Source organism: Xenopus tropicalis, chromosome 10, assembly GCF_000004195.4.
Source record: "Xenopus tropicalis strain Nigerian chromosome 10, UCB_Xtro_10.0, whole genome shotgun sequence".
NCBI classification, from domain to species: Eukaryota; Metazoa; Chordata; class Amphibia; order Anura; family Pipidae; genus Xenopus; species Xenopus tropicalis.
Window position 1 is genome coordinate 27,597,576 of NC_030686.2, and position 17,487 is coordinate 27,615,062.

Consider the following 17,487-nt stretch of genomic DNA (forward strand, 5'->3'; position numbering starts at 1 on the left):
TCCCCCCTACTCACAGTAGTTGTGCCAGCCAATAGCGGGGCGGCTGGGTTATTCGCTAGCCACTCCCCTTTATTTCCGCGTACGGTACCGGAAGCGGAGCTAGTGTTCGGGGTACTGTGTGTTGGCAGCTGTTCGGATTCGCAATGGGAAGAGGAAGCGGAACGTTCGAGAGGCTTCTGGGTTAGTAATGGTTTTGGGCTGGGAAAGTGTTATTTAGGAGAGAGAGCGGAGGTGTTAGCGCTATTAGAACTGTCCTTATCATAGAGCAAGTTGTATCTTTAGCCTGTGCTGGGAAAAGCACCGCTTCCTTAGCCTGCATCGTATGCTTATTCATTTTATCAACAAATACCTCGGGCTGTACAGTGGGTGGTGTATAGGCGAATCGTACGTATTACATGCAGGTACTGACACATACCGGAAGTGAAACACAGGGACGTCTTTACGGAAATTGTTATGTCTTGGTTTCATGTACCCACCCTTCTGCTGTATAGTCATACTGAGTATATTGGCAAGGGTGAAGATACACGGAGCTACTTGTAGCAGCTACTAAAATAGACAATGCTGATCATTTACTGATAATTGTCTCTACATGTGTTTTAGCAGAGGCAATTCTCAGTATTGTCAATGGCAGGGGATTTTCTTGCACTTAGTAGCTGTGACAAGTAGCTGCTACTAAGCCTAAGGGTGAAGACACACTGGGCTACTAGTAGCAGCTACTTTTGAAAGCTACTAAATGCCACAAAATACTCTGCCATAGACAATACTGAGAATTGCCTCTGCTAAAACACATGTAGAGACAGTTATCAGTAAATGATCAGCATTGTATTTTTTAGTAGCCACGACAAGTAGCTGCTACTAGTAGCTCCGTGTGTCTTCACCCTTAAACTCAAACTCGCGGCCCGCGGTACAATATTTTGTGGCCCGCACCAACGCCTTCTCAAAAGCAATGAATGGATCGCGATTTTATTGCGATTCAAGGGATAATGCAAGGCACGGCGGGTGGGAGCTGCTGATTGCGGAAATGACGTTATGCCATCATAACAGTTATTATGGGAAGACGTTCTGTGTGCACAATTAGCTGCTAAGGAGCTAATTGTGCACACAGAACATCTTCCCATAATAACTGTTATGATGGCATAACGTCATTTCCACAATCAACAGCTCCCGCCCGCCGTGCCTTGCATCATCCCTTGAAAGCCAATTTTTTGTGAAATCCCTTATGCGGTCCAGCCTCATCCTGACTTTGCCTCCTGCGGCCCCCAGGTAAATTGAGTTTGAGCCCCCTGATCTAAGATGCTGCTTGTCAAGAAAATGCGTTTTAGGGTGAAGATACACAGAGCTACTAGTAGCAGCTACTTGCTGTGGCAAATAAAATAGACAATGCTGATCATTTACTGATAATTGCATCTATGTGTGTTTTAGCAGAGGCAATTCTCAGTATTGTCTATGGCAGGGTATTTTCTGGCATTTAGTAGCTGTGACACATAACTGCTACTAAGTAGTTCCCAGTGTTTTCACCGTTAAGCTTAGATAATGAATGATAAACACTATTCCTCCACAACAATGTGCTGCTAAACACTAAGGGCTCTGGCACACGGGGAGATTAGTCGCCCGTGACAAATCTCCCTTTTCACGGGCGACTAATCTCCCCGTGTTGTCATGACCCGCCATCCCACCGGCGAACATGTAAGTCGCCGGCGGGATGGCGGGTCGCGGGTCGCGGGGGCGACTAATTTCCCCGTGTGCCAGAGCCCTAAAGCAGTGGCTATTTAGTGGATTTATTTACAGGGCTTTAAACAAATGTCTGCTATGAGGAAGAGCCAGCTGGGTGTAGGATGACTTTGTGCTTTGAGCTCGGGCACTAAGCTCACTCATTATGCACGTGTGATGTAGTAACAGGAGACTTGTCCTCTTATCCAGAACACCACAGTTACCATTATTGCAAAAAAAAAAAAAAATCTTTATCACCAGTAGCAAGATCTTGCGGCTGAGGCATCCATAGTTTCAGGGGTATCGTTTCACTTATTCCCCTTACGTGGGCGGCATCACTGTATTAATTTACATATCACTAACTTGCACCATTTCATAGAGCAGGGGTCGGGAAACTTTTTGTCTGAAAGAGCCATAAACACCACATATTTTAAAATGTAATTCAGTGAGAGCCATACAATATGTTTGGCAGTGGGGCAAGGTAGGGTGGGTCCCAAGGATGCGATGCGGAGGAGGGCGTGGCCTGCGCTCAGCGGATAGAAGACGTGTTATAAGGCTTAGAACACGTCTTCTATCCGCCGAGCGCAGGGGCAAGGTAGGGTGGGTGCCAAGGATGCCAGATGCAATGTGGAGGAGGCCACGCCCCCCGTTGTTTTTTTTATTAAAGATTTGGCAGCAGGCCAGATGCAGCCATCAAAAGATCCACATCTGACTCGCGAGCCATAGGTTCCCTACCCCTGTCATAGAGGAATGCCTTGGTTCTTAAGGGCTAATAATACAAAAATCTTATCACTTTTTTTGAATAAAGCATTAAAATAGTTACCTTTGTGCAAATTAGTGTTATTGGCAGGAGCTATAATGGTTTTTTACTTACAAATTTAGTTACAGTTAATAGTGGGCAATATATAAAAGCTTAGCTTTGTATTGTATTTAATTAGCAGCATAAATGTATGTAGCTCCTGAAATCGGCCAGATATCGATTGGCCAGTTTTAAAATTTAGTTGGATCGGGACCAAATTGGCTCGTTGATGCAGTCTCCGAACCGACGGATGCCTTTACCTGTTGTTCTAATTCAATGGTTTGGCCCCAGGGCCGAATCAGCCTGATATCGCCCACCTGTAGGTTTGGATATGGGGAGAAGATCCTCTCATTTGGTGACCTCACCAGGCGAGCGGATCTTAGCGTGATGGCCACATTAAGGTTTGTACGATATTTGTTGTGTGTATGGTGGGTTGATGAGGCGACTGATATAGGCAAAAGCCTTGGATATCCAATGTCTTGTTGATCAGCAGGATGGAAAGTTTTGCTTGGGCGGCTTTAAAGGTGCCTGAACTTCAGCTGTACTTTAATGCTGAATTGTCAGATAGGAGTAGAATTCATATTGTTTCTACCTACAAATCTGACGATTTAGCTCTAAGGGCTCTGGCACACGGGGGAGATTAGTCGCCCGCGACAAAACTCCCTGTTCGCGGGCGACTAATCTCCCGAGTTGCCATGACCCGCCATCCCGCCGGCGAACATGTAAATCGCCGGCGGGATGGCACACACGGCAGCGCGGGGGAGATTAGTTGCCCGCGAACAGGGAGTTTTGCCGCGGGCGACTAATCTCCCCGTGAGCCAGAGCCCTAAACGTTAGTGGAGTGGACAACCAATGGTCACAGGAAAGATTGTTACTGAACATGTAGGGCCACCTTTATTCTACTAAAAGATAATTTAAACATTATATAAACCCAATAGGATTGTTTAATAAGCATTTATTAAATCTTAGTTGGGATCAAGTACAAGGTACTGTTTGTTTTATTGTTACAGAGAAAAAGAAACTAATCTTCACATTTTATTTGATCAAAATGGAGTCTTAGGGACATGGCCTTTCTGTAATTCTGAGCTTTCTGGATAACTGGTTTCCTGATAATGTATCCCATACCTGTGCTAGAATAATACTCAATCTATTACTACTAACCCCAAAGCACAGATGTAGGTTGAATTAATTGTCATAATTGTAATAACATTTGGGATTCTGATTTTTTCTTTCTACACAGATAAAGCCACCAGTCAACTCTTGTTAGAGACAGACTGGGAGTCAATCCTTCAAATATGTGACATGATCCGTCAAGGAGACACCCAGTAAGTAAGATCCATTGCATTCACATGCCTCATGTCATACACATGTCAGCATTACCTTAGATACCAATGATACAAGAAATAAGAAATGTTGCCAAAGATGCCACTTCTTTATGTGTTTTGCTGGTTTAAGTCCAACCTTAAAGTTAGAGCCCATCATTTTAATAATTCTAACCTGCTTAGCTATTGTTAGGGCAAGGTATTGCAAGGTCTCATTTTTGGTTTTTCAGATGAGCAAAACCCCCAGAAAACAAGTTTAAGGAAATATGCAAGGCTTCCTTATCTTGTATCAGTTATATTCTTGTAGAGATGTGTATTGTTGTTTTTATTACAGTCAAACCCAGATTTAAAATTTTTAAAACATACAGGGACTGCAAAAAAATAGGATAGGATAGGCTATGGCCTGTTCAACAGTTGGGCTGGGGTTATTCCCTGGAGTAGGTATTTTGACTACTGAGAAACAGATTTAACGCTATGTAACAAAATCCTCTTATGCTAGAGTCGACCATGGTAAATGTTTAAATCTATGTATGATTGTACCAGGTATACTGATATATCATTGGTATTCGCATTGCCTAGTTTGGTTAAGTTTTAAAGTGTAATGCTTAACCTCCTGTCCCCCCATTAAATTTACATTTTATACATTTTGGTCTTACTACTGAAAATGTTTAGTATCAAATGTGATTATTTTTCACTGTTTTGTTGTAGAGCTAAATACGCTGTTGCATCCATCAAGAAAAAAATAAATGACAAGAATCCACACGTGGCTCTTTTTGCATTAGAGGTGAGGTCTCTAGATCAAAAGTGTGTAAAAGATCATTTTAATTTAGGGTTTATATGAAATCTGTGCATAATTGTACCACAATTTATCGTAAGACATCTTGTTAAACTAATGTAACAAGGAATTTAGTACAAATGTTTCCAGTTTAGTTACAAATTTTACTGTTTAGGCACATCATTTTAAAAGGGACAAAAATGGAAAATGTAAGATAAGCTGCATCTTATTACATTTATAAAGTTTCTTATTTTAATAAGATCACCTTAGTCAGTAAAACTGTAGGCTCAATTTTCTGTAGCAATGTGGGTTTTCAGTGCCATGTTATTTTTCCACCTTCTTCTGCTTTGCAGGTTTTGGAATCTGTTGTGAAGAACTGTGGGCAGCATGTACACGATGAGGTGGCAAACAAGCAAACTATGGAAGAACTAAAGGAATTGCAAAAGGTATGATTAATCTTTATGCATGTAGGCTTAACTCACAAAGGGACTTTGAGGTCTCATTGAATACAATCCTTGCCTATCCAAGATCCAGAGCACTGACAGCTTTTATTCTCTCTACAGAGACAGGTGGAGCCTAATGTTCGCAATAAGATACTGTACCTGATTCAAGCTTGGGCCCACGCCTTCCGCAACGAGCCTAAGTACAAAGTTGTGCAGGATACTTACCAGATCATGAAGGTGGAAGGTAAGTGTATATCACAAAGCAATGTTGGGCTGTCAGCAGCTTTCAGATTTTTTTTTGCAGCTGACTGGATAGAGAATTCAATTTAGGTGGTTCATTCTATAACAAAGACTCTAATTCTGCCTGTTAAAATCTTTTGTATCAATAGTTCCAGGTCTCTAACCTTCCACAGCAGAAGATGCATTGCAATAGGTTGCATGAAATGTATGAACTAAGATGTATTACTTGTTGCAGGTCATAACTTCCCAGAATTTAAAGAGAGTGATGCCATGTTTGCAGCAGAGAGGGTAAGAGTGGGAAAATACACTAATAAAATAACCCATCATAACATCCATGACTTGTCCAATTATAATTATTTATTTATTTATTTAAATAATCTGTAGGCTCCTGATTGGGTGGATGCTGAGGAATGTCACCGCTGCCGTGTTCAGTTTGGGGTGGTAACAAGAAAGGTAAATGGAATGTAACCTGTTCAGGAGGCAGCACATTTATTCTTTTACACTTTCTGCATGCACATTTTTCTGCCGTTTCTATATGTATGCATTATACTTCTGTCTGATTTCTAGCACCACTGCAGGGCATGTGGGCAGATCTTTTGTGGAAAGTGCTCATCCAAGTACTCCACCATCCCCAAGTTTGGAATTGAAAAAGAAGTGCGTGTTTGTGAACCCTGCTATGAGCAGCTGAACAAGTAAGTGCCAGAAAAATGTAGGAAAATTATATGTCTATGTAACCTAAGTTTTCTAAATCTGCATACATTTTAGTGTTATTCTACATCTGTAACTATAAATATATACAAAATGGAAATAATTTATATATATATATCTATTTTAAAATAATCTATTTTTTATAACATACAGAAAAATATAATCAAATATATTTCTAGCTTCTGTTAAAATGGTATTGATTCAAAAAGCCATGTGGCTTCTGAATACTCCAACACCAAATCACTATAGTTTTAGGACTTTTACTGCAAAGCTTTAGATTTTACAATATTCTACTTCCATATGTCTGGGTACTAAAAAAAAAAACAAAAAAAACCCCCAGGGAGTCAGGAAGGAATTTTTTCCCCTCTGCGGCAAATTAGAGAGGCTTCAGATGGAGTTTTTTGCCTTCCTCTGGATCAACTAGTAGTTAGGCAGGTTATATATAGGCATTATGGTTGAACTTGATGGACGTATGTCTTTTTTCAACCCAACTTACTATGTTACATAATAGCCAGTGGTATTTTGAACAGTTCAATGCCCAACATGTATAGGGTTACTAAAGTGTGTGCCATGTAGGGGCGACAAAATGAGTGCATGCAAAATTTAATAGTGTTTTTTAATCATTTTTATAGTGTCTTTGCTCCAAAGGTGTTTGGTGTTGCATGTAGATACCCCAAAATATTTTTGTCACAAGTTTCTGTTTAGCATTGATCCTTGGATTTATTGCACAGCGCTGTAGGGTCCTTTAGGGGCTGTCCCCCCTCTCCTTGCTCCTTGCCACAGTGGGATTTACACATGATAATTTACATCATTGCAGTAGATTATAGCAACCATGCTGCTCACAAGTTTCACATGCTTTATAAAACTTTGCACAAAGTATATTTTTTGCTTAAAGCTTACAAAAGATTTAAGTGAACATTACCTTTTACCCTATTTTATTGCAGAAAGGGTGAAGGTAAATCTGCCTCTGGTGTGGAACTGCCACCTGAGTACCTGACCAGCCCTCTTTCCCAGCAGTCGCAGGTAGAAGACATCCCCTCTGTAATACATTGTTTAATTACTTTCCTTTTATTTTATGTGATAGCATGCAAATTTTATGTGGGATAGTATATGGGTGCTGTACTTTGGTGAACATTAGATTTATTTGTTGCAAATCATCTGTCTTTCATTTCAGGGGGAAATAGGCACCAAAGCACCAATGTTTTGACAGTTTTCACAGGGTGCTGCCCTTACTTTTCCCCAGAGGCTAGATTCCCCTTGTGTCCTCAGGGGAGGTGGACTCCCTTCTTTTCATTCATTTTTTTATTTTTCTTTCCATTTTACTGAGTCAGGAACTCTGGAACAGTGCTCAGTATAGGGAGAAATACTAGAGTGGACAGGAGTTACAGCTCAGTTCCACTGTGCTTCCGTCTCCACTTCATAAATATTTTGTAAGTGTGAGTACAGCTTTGCCTATGATTAAGTGTCATGTGAACATGAAACACATAAGGTGATCTTCTGAATACGGTACAACAAACTAATTTAATTAGAGAATTCTGCCTGGAGATTTGCTCAACAGAAAACAGTTGACATGGTCATGAATGAAAGGGGCATTTTTTTCATAGGGGCCCTACTTTAGTTATTGGGAGAGCCCACATCTCCCAGGTCTCAGGCGACCAGATAGCTAATAACTGAGGCCTGCAATCGTACAGGGCCCCATAATTATAGTAGTTTGGGGCCTCATAATTACTGATGGTGGTCTTGGTATACCCTCTCTGGAAGAGTTTGTATTGTCCCCTAGGAAGGCTGTCAAAACCTTTGTTCTTTTAGTGTTCTGTCCCTTTTGAAAGTAGAATTAACAATTTAGTGCCTGTGACCCCTTCCTTTCAACAATGAGAATAAAGGATTTTATAGGTAAGACAAAATCCCTTTTTTGGAGCACTATCACATGTAAGTGCTACTAGTGTTTAGTAGGATATTATTCTGTCAGCACTAGCAAATATATATTTTTGTAATGTTCTGTCAGCGCTAGCAAATATATATTTTTGTATTAATAACAACAATTATGGGAGCAGCTAAAGCATAATAACTTTTTGTTAGAGCTCTGGCCATAAATGTGAAGAATCCACCCATCCTTAAAATGAAAATATGTAGGCATCCAAATTTTGGCTTTACTATTTTTGAACACATAAATTAATGTACAGTGCCAGTGAATACTTATAGGCCAAACGAGCAGATCTTCTCTGATATGCCCACACAAATGTGGGCGATATTGGGCTAATTCGATCGGTCGACTCTAGGCCAAACCATCGAATTACAACAGCGGGCATAGGTGCTATTGGCCAAAGGACCACGTCAGCGAGCCGACGCGGTCCTCGACCCGAGGGAAAATCAAACCTGCCCGATCGAGATCTGCCCAATTTTAGGCCAGATATTGGTCATGTAGGCCCGTCAGGGTTGCCCATACAGGGGCAGAATTGGTCTGAAGGACCCGAATCAGCAGCTGAAATCTGCCCATGTATGGCCACTTTTAGTGTTTTAGGGGTTTAACTATGCATATGGATGTGTTTATCATGTTTCCAGTATAGATTATACCTTCCCTGTAGTAACCTTTATTTTACTGTTTGTCCTTCCATTTCACCTTCTGTGGTTATCCAGCTCATCTTATGTTCCCTTCATGTTTCTGTTTAATTTGTGATATGACGTTATCTGGGGAAGAGAAGAAGTGTCAGGTATAGAGCTTTACAACAAAAGATGAGCCCAGTAGCACCCAAGGTACATGTGGATTACATGCTGGGATGCTCTGCTATACCTCTACACACAAAGTTTATATATAAAAATTGTCTAAGCAGTCTAATAATGTTCACGTGTCTATATTTTTATCCTAACAGATTACTACCTTCAATTCCCTTGAATGGAAGTCTAGTTATTAAGGAATATTGTCATGGGAAAACGTTTTTTTTTTTCCAAAACACATTAGTTAATAGTGCTTCTCCAGCAGAATCCTGCATTGAAATCCTTTTTTCTTTAAAGGCTCAAATCAATTTTTTATTTTGAAATTTCACATGGGGCTAGCCATATTCTTCATTTCCCAGGGTGCCACAGCCATGTGACCTGTGTTCTGATAAACTTCAGTCATTCATTACTGCTGAGCTGAACTTTGAAGTGATATCACCCCTCCCTCCCCTTCCCCCCAGCAGTCGATCAGCAGAACAGTGGGAAGGTAGCAAAAAAAAAAAAAAAAGAATTTGCATTGGTAAACATGCTCACGTGACATGAGAATAGCACCCGAGCAGGAGAAACTCTGATTTGCTATTATGCGACTAGGGTCCTATTAAAAGTATACTAAGCAGGAGAAACAACAATAGCTTATATAAAAGCAGTTCTTTTGTGTAGTACTGACTCCTGAAAGCTCAGATGAGATGGCGCCTACAAACCAACATACAACTAAAAAAGTACATTTGTTGGTTCAAGACTAAAATTTTAAATGGTACAGTGAATTATGTGCTATGTAAACAGTGTAATTTAGAAATAAAAAGTACACCATAAAAATCATGACAGAATCCCTTTAACAAGAACTCAAAACATATTTGGAAAGGTGTTTTCCTGCCTTCTTTGTTACCAACCATCCCATTAACTGGTGTTGTTTGGTCTTGCCTAGCCTTTATCTGTATGTGTTTATAATCTTCAGATGCCGCCTAAGAAGGATGAGTCTGCCCTGCAGGAAGAGGAGGAGCTACAGCTAGCAATTGCCTTGTCACAGTCTGAGGCTGAAGAAAAGGAGAGGATGGTAAGTTTTAACATATATGGTTTGAGAACAAGGACAGAACTAGGGGTAGGAAATAAAGGTGGCTGTCTAGGGTGCTATAAGATGGGGTGCAATGAGCGTGACCAACAGAGGACATGAATGAGCAACTGGCTGGGGGGGTGATATGGGGGGCAGATTGGCAGTGTGAATCATTGGCAGCAGGAGGTTGGGTTGGGTGTGAGCAATTAATAGGGATGCACCTGATCCACTCTTTTTGGGTTCAGCGGAACCCTGAATCCTTCCTAAAATATTCGCCCGAATCCTAATTTACATATACAGATTAGGCTACTGAAGGGTTAAATAGAAGCGCACGCTTAAAAATGTTTTTAAATTTTTTTTCACTTCCACGTTCACGTAACCAAAATACAAGGTTTCAGGTTTGGTTCGGCCAGATCTGAATCCTGCCAAAGTAGGCCGAAACTTGGTGCATCCCTACAAGGAGATCTCTGGGCTCCAAGACTTGGGTCCCAACCAAACTTAGCCAGCACTGTTTGAGAATTATAAAAGTGGGTGCAAGATAATGCGGGAAATGCCATCAAATTTGTAACTCAATTTGCTATATCATTTTTTTAGAGACAAAAGACAACATACAGCATGTACCCAAAAGCAGATCCCACCCCTATCACCTCTTCTGCTCCTCCAGTTACAACACTTTACTCTGCTGCCTTGGTAAGTACCTGTTATGGATATGCAGTAAATTCTACACAGAAATATTTTTGTGAGTAGGAGTATGATTGCATATAAAAGGTCGGTTGCTATGCTATGATTCATGGTTTTGTACTGTATACCTGATAGTATGTTCCTTTTCTTTCTTCCCAGAATTCATCTGCTCCCCTTGCTGAAGAAATTGATCCTGAGGTAACAAAAGGAAAAAAATCACTACTGGGTTTTTCAGAATTTAGTCTCTGTTGACCTCTGACTTTTGATTCCTCCTCCCCTCCCCTGTAGCTAGCTCGTTACCTGAATCGTAATTACTGGGAGAAGAAGCAGGAAGAGGTCAGGAAAAGCCCTACACCCTCTGCCCCTGTCCCAATCAGTGAGCCTGCTGTTCTTCAGGGAGGTGATGTGCCAGTGACAGTCATGGAGGTAAGTGTAAAGTTTATTGGGTGACTGCTGTTGTTCACTTCTGCTTAATATTACAAAGATGGGGTGGGTGGGGGGGTTGCCTGTTTAAGGCTTATGGCAGTCTCATTATTTTGATTACAATCCATTCAGAGAGACCCACAACAATCAAAGAGGCCTTACCCTCTGGCACTAGCTTGAATTTATTTGAAAAAGGAATGCTTTGCCTGTGACAGGTGCTAGTACAGGCAAGTAGGGATCACATCAGATAGCACACTGAATATGCTAGTTTCTATCATGAGCAATAGGATTATCTCTTAAAACAATGGGGAATAACTGCTAGAAAGCATATTTCATTAGCCCAAGGGATTTAACAGCATTTTTTCTTTTTTTATCTTTATTATTAAGAAGAAACATTTATGTCCCACTGCATCATGAGGGCATATAGAATTGTTTTAGCCTGAGATTAATACTGGACTTTAGATTTAATGAAACATAAGGTATAATTTACTCTGACCCTGACATGTATATCTGAATTACATTCAGGGTATGAAGGGGAGTGCCTATGTGCCCTGTTTGCCTCCTCATGAATACAGTTATGCTGAATACAGGCAGCGCTGTAATCATTGGGTGCACGCAGGTCTAAGTGGTCCGTTTTAAAGCGCAATTAGGCAGTTTATCTATGTGCACAAAGTGCAATAAACATGATGTATTATGGATTTTCTTTTGCACTTTGCACCCTGCTTGTCACATAGTATAGTTTCCTAGTCGCCCATGGCAGCTTAAGCCTCCAGACCAAAGGACAGACTCTCCCACAAACACTGTTTTTATGTTTTAACACCTCCTATCATTTCACCAATGTCTTCCTTTTCCTACAGGCCTTCTCAGCCTATTAAAAAAGCACATTCGATTTGCTTAAACTAATGATGATTAACTGAAATGTTGCTAGAAGGAATTATATAACATACTAAAAGTTAACTCAAAATTAAACCACACACACGGCTAAGGTTAGGGCTAAAATATATAAGTGTTGGTGGCAGGTCCTGACCATTAGCCTAGGGGGAAGGGATTAACATTATGGTGAGTGCTGGCATTGCACGTTACCAAAAACAGTTTAGTATTTTTGTTATATGTAGCTATCCATACACTATTTCCCAAATCACCCTCTTCTGTTGTTGCAACATATTCTTAAGTTTTCCCCTTCAAAAGGCCATTTGCTTTATTTAACTGGTAGGCAGCTCATTGGCTGTTACCTTTTGTTACCCCACTTGTTTTAGCCAGGCAGCTAAACAGTCCATGGAATCTATGCAAACATCCAGTTAAATTTCCTTTTGCTGACTGGCCATTAGTCTGTTCCTGGTTAACTGATGGTCCCAGTTATGTAATATTTCAGTACCTGATTATTTTTGTGTTTTTATCATCCGCATACACGAATGAGATTTAACTAAATCAAAATGCTTTGGACAAGAAGATTTAGACTGCTTTGTTGCTTCTACATGTCAGTTTAGTTCACGTGTCCTGTTGATGCACATGTAGGACCCTAAAGCCTTTTCATGTTGGTCTAACTTCCGTTGTTTTCAGCAGCAATACCAGAATGGGGAGTCAGAGGAGAATCACGAGCAGTTCCTAAAAGCTTTGCAGAATGCAGTTACCACATTTTTGAACCGTATGAAAAGCAACCAAATGCGTGGCAGGAGCATCACGAATGACTCTGCTGTATTATCCCTCTTCCAGTCCATTAACAACATGCACCCACAGTTGCTAGAGATGCTCAATCAGTTGGATGAAAGGCGATGTAAGTGTTTACAATGTGTAGATTTAGGAGCGGGTGGGAAAGAGCCATTATTTTACTTAATGTGCGAACAGTCTCAGTCACTTGGTTTTAAAAATTCCTCTAGCCTTTGATATAAAAAAGGTGTGCCAGACTTAGTGAAGCAACAGTCTTTGTTGCAGCATTTTATTGAAAGAAAAACTCCATAATCATATAACAGCTAGTAATTGTGCTGCTTTTTCCAGGAATATTGGTAATACAAAGAAGTACCTTCTTAAAAAAACATTATTTAATCATGCTTCTTTCCTTTTAACCTAATTTTTCTCCCATTAGTGTACTACGAGGGCCTGCAAGACAAACTTGCACAAATTCGGGATGCGCGAGGAGCACTGAATGCTCTTCGTGATGAGCACAGGGAAAAGCTCCGGCGTGCAGCAGAGGAGGCTGAGAGGCAACGGCAAATCCAATTGGCGCAAAAACTGGAGATTATGAGACAAAAAAAGCAGGTGATGCAGATAAACTGCTAAACACAGTGTGGGGGGAATGTGGCATGTAATTGATTAATGCTAATGCTATTAGGGGTGGATTTCCTTAGGATGTGAGTGTGGGAAGCAGTTATTGGATTCTCCCTCCTGTCACTTAATACACTTATTTATTTTTTTAGTGAGGAGTAATAATGTTGGCAGGTCCATTATAATGTCAGCCTGGTTTTAATCCCTAGGAATACCTGGAGATGCAACGCCAGCTGGCAATCCAACGTTTGCAGGAGCAGGAAAAGGAGAGACAATTGCGACTGGAGCAGCAGAAACAGACAATTCAGATGAGAGCCCAGATGCCTGCTTTCTCCCTCCCATATGCACAGGTTTGTCCACCATCTTTTTTTTTTTTCAAAGATTTCAGAAACACTGCCAGTTACTAACTGAAATTATGATGTTATACCCTCCAGCTACAATCACTACCTGCGACTGGGGGCATTATGTACCCACCCTCTGGACCCCCTGCCTACCCTGGTACCTTTAGCCCATCTGGTTCTGTGGAGGGTTCCCCAATGCATGGTGTGTATATGAACCCATCAGGACAGCCAGCCACAGCGCCATACCCTGCCATGCAGGTTCAAGGTGAGATGTCAAGGTGCTTGACTGGATGTTGGAAATCCTGCTTATATGTTAGACCTAATCAAAACCGTGTTTTTCTCACAGATCCCAACATGGTGAATGCATATATGTACACAGCAGGATGTGCTCCCACAGCTCAGCAGGGGCAGGCTGTACCAACCACCAACCCAACATACACGTCTTATCAGCCCACACCTACTCAAGCCTACCAGGTAATCAGAGGGGATGATTCTGAGCATGTAAAGTAGTCTGCCATATTTAATAGGTTTAAGTGTTGGGTACTGTGTTGAGTGAGTAAGAATGGAGCCAGAACTGGTGTTGTGGGCAATGTTCAAAAAAGTAAATGTTCCCACACAAAAGAGGGGCCTATAGAAGCATAGTGTACTGTACTAGTAACAAGATCAGTAACAGTATTTTTAGCATCTCATTGCATTATTTGAAACACCCATATTACCTTGCCCCCCCCTACACCGGCACATTTGAAATAATTGAAATTGATACAGTATTGTAGTCCTAAATTAAAGCTCGTCTTTTGTTAACTTTTAACTCATAAAGCCAGAATATGTTCTGCAGTGTATGAAAAAGACTGTATTGGCGATACACAATTTAATATGACAACAGTGCAGGCAAAAGCTTACAATCTAATAGGAAACCGACTTTAGTGTAGAGGCACAATTACATGTTTTGAGCAGTGGGCCACACATAATAATGTTCAGACTTTGAGCATGTTTTATTTTTTTCCTATAGAATGTGGCATCTCAGAGCCTTCCCTCGATATCCCAGACTGCTTCTGCGGGTGCAGTGGGTTACATGGGTGCACAGTCTGTCCCCATGCCTTATCAGCCATATAATATGCAGGTAAATTGCTCTTTAGTAAAGGTTCGGAGTAATGGTGGCCACATAAAGAAAAACAACGTATTATTCAATCTGGTTCCCTTGTGTACAACTGCCTTGGGGGCTGTTCTATATTACATATCATTGGATAGTTCAGTAAGATATACACTAAAGGTTTAGGGGTTTTAATATTGCTTATCTGTAGAATAGCCAGCTGGTCCATTGAGCTATACTGAGCACAACTTTGAAGGCTTCAATGATTACTGTTATAAGTTTGCCTTTAGTCTAGCCATATTCGTCTTTAGATAAAGAAAGTTTGCTGCTCAGCTTAAAACTGTTAAAAGTTCTAAACTGACCATATAAAATGTTGAACCAAGGTGTACAAACCCTGGCGTATATGGAGTCGTGTCTAATCAATACAAAATAGCAACCAATGACCAATGAGCTTCATTCATTTGCATTTTATAATCTTTGGGTAGACAAATAGATATGATCAAAAAAAAAATCAACCAGAGAGATTAATTCACATTAAGAATATGTGTGTTCATGTATCAGTGTCACTTTTAAAAAGATTTACTACCAATATTTCCACTGTTTAGAATCTTATGTCTACTCTGCCTGGTCAGGACCCATCTCTTAGCAACCTACCTTCTCAACAGCAGCCATTCATTGGTGGGCAGCAACCCATGTACCAGCAGGTTAGTATGTTTTCTATCTATGCGTCTAGATGTTTGTATATGTATAGTGGCTAATAACTAACGCTGTCTTTCAGATGCCAGTTGTAGGTGGTCAGCAACAGCCTGCGCAGCAGCCAGCAGCACATGGGCAGCAAGGAACAGGAGGGAGCGAAGCACAACTTATCTCATTTGACTAATGAAGAACTGAATTACCTTAAACATGTTAAATCAACCCTATTTGGCCCTAGCGTGTAAAGCATGTACCTTTAGCTAAACAGAAAAATACACTACATTAATGTAAATTTCATATTTTAGCTGTACTTGATCTCTGTCCATGTTTTTTTTTTCTTTTCTTTTTTAACTTATGCCCAGATCTAATGCTGCTTTAAGCACTGACCAAAATCTAGCTCACGAGGAACATGTACATATATGAAATCCTTGAAGTATTTGCTATATGGGGTATATTGATAACTTGAGCTATTCTGGACAATTATAGAAAGATAATTTGCCAAAGCCTATGGGAAATGCCATTCAAATATTCTTCTCTATCCTCTCTCACCTCCCACAAATTCCTGAGCCGAAAATATAAAATGGTGTCAAAATTAAACAAAATTTATGTTAAGGCTATAAAAAAATAACTGTTGGCCTACATGATAAATACACCCACGATTACAGAGGACAAGTACTTAATATTAACCAAACACAGATTAGTTATATCAGGTACAGGTTTGGGATCTATTATCCCATAATTTAGATCCCCATCTTAAGAATACTAAAAAATCATTTAAATATTAAATAAACCCAGTGGGATTGTTTTGCCTCCAATATGGATTCATTATATCTTAGTTGGAATTAAGTACAAGGTATTATTACAGAGAAAAAGGAAATATGTTTTGAAATTTTGAATTATTTGTTTATAATTGAGTCTATGGTAGATAACCTTTCCATAATTAGGAGCTTTCTGGATAACTGGTTTCCAGATAACGGATTCTATACCCAGCTTCACTTTGTGCTCCCCTAAACATTTGCTACTTAGTGGCAGTTGTTCCTTTTGGAATAGCAATGGCCTAAAAATGCCGTGTATGGCTCTGATATGACTGGCTGTTTCAGCCTTGTTACTCATGCTTAGATTGGTAGCGTATAAGGCTCTCATATCTCTGTTGTACCCCTGGATTCCAATGCCACCACAACTGTTCCATTGTGATGCTGTTTTTGTGCTTGTAATATATATCAGATTCACTGCACTTGTTCAGCTGTGTCTGTATGGGTGGTTTCCCAGGCTTCTCTCTCTTATTTTCACCTCTTGAATTTAGTGACTTCTAAAAGGTTTAATATCACCATAATAAATATGTATCGGACTGGAACTAATCGTATTTTTATTTATTTTTTTTTGTTTGTTTTTGTTTTATGTATAGACAGTGCTGTCCAACTTCTGTGGTATTGAGGGCTGGGATTGTTCTGGCCTATGTGGTGAAGGACCAATAATGGAAGTTGGTTCTTTTATTAAACTGTGCCCACTTCAAACCACACCCATGTTATCTCAAGAGCTTTAAAGGGGTTGTCCACCTTTCAGTTAGCTTTTAGTACTATGTAGCGAGCAATATTCTGAGACAATTTGCAATTGATCTTAATTTTTTGTTATTTGTAGTTTTTTAGTTCACTTTTTGTTCAGCAGCTGTCCAGTTTGGAGTTTCAGCAGCTATCTGGTTGCTAGGGACTAGTGATGTGCGGGTCAACTATTTGTCGGCCTGGTCCGCGGCTTCGCGTCTATTTATAGACTATATACAAAAAGTGAACAAATTGCTGTTAAAAAAAAAAAAAAATAGCAGTGTCTGCATTCTTCTTTACAAACATACACTGTATAAACTTAAAAATGTTTCAAGATTTTGGCTTTCCTAAATCACTGAACTAATATTTAGTTGTATAATCACTGCTTTTGAGAACTGCTGCACATCTGTGTTGCATGGAGTTGGCCAACCTCTGGCACCTATGAGCAGGTATTCCAGCCCAGGATGATTGGACTACATTCCACAGTTCTTCTGCTAATAGGACAGGCCCAGATCATATGCTAGTAAGACTCGTTTACCTCTTCACATTGTTTACAAATTGGGGATGTAATTTGACCCATGCGGCATAATCTATTGGGTATAATACGTCCTAAGTAAGAATTTGTGCTGGATCAGCCTATCTCTGGAACAAAACAAAAACTGATAGAGGTTTCCAGTAACCTCTTCCCATTGGTCT

At 40.3% G+C, this 17,487-nt stretch overlaps 1 protein-coding gene across 8 annotated transcripts; it reads left to right on the top strand.

Moving 5' to 3' along the window:
• The first annotated feature begins 36 nt into the window (after window positions 1-36).
• On the top strand, window positions 37-16,607 carry hgs (hepatocyte growth factor-regulated tyrosine kinase substrate). Of its 8 annotated transcripts, none has more exons than XM_012966602.3 (21): window positions 37-180; window positions 3,750-3,834; window positions 4,540-4,615; window positions 4,960-5,052; window positions 5,170-5,293; window positions 5,525-5,577; window positions 5,674-5,742; window positions 5,857-5,981; window positions 6,942-7,038; window positions 9,668-9,766; window positions 10,358-10,453; window positions 10,604-10,642; window positions 10,733-10,870; window positions 12,428-12,641; window positions 12,951-13,123; window positions 13,339-13,479; window positions 13,564-13,735; window positions 13,817-13,944; window positions 14,480-14,590; window positions 15,166-15,264; window positions 15,339-16,607. In XM_012966602.3, exons 1-21 carry the CDS (start codon window positions 144-146, stop codon window positions 15,438-15,440), a joined length of 2,271 nt encoding a protein of 756 aa, XP_012822056.1. In that variant the 5' UTR covers window positions 37-143; the 3' UTR covers window positions 15,441-16,607.
• Window positions 16,608-17,487: the final 880 nt, after the last annotated feature.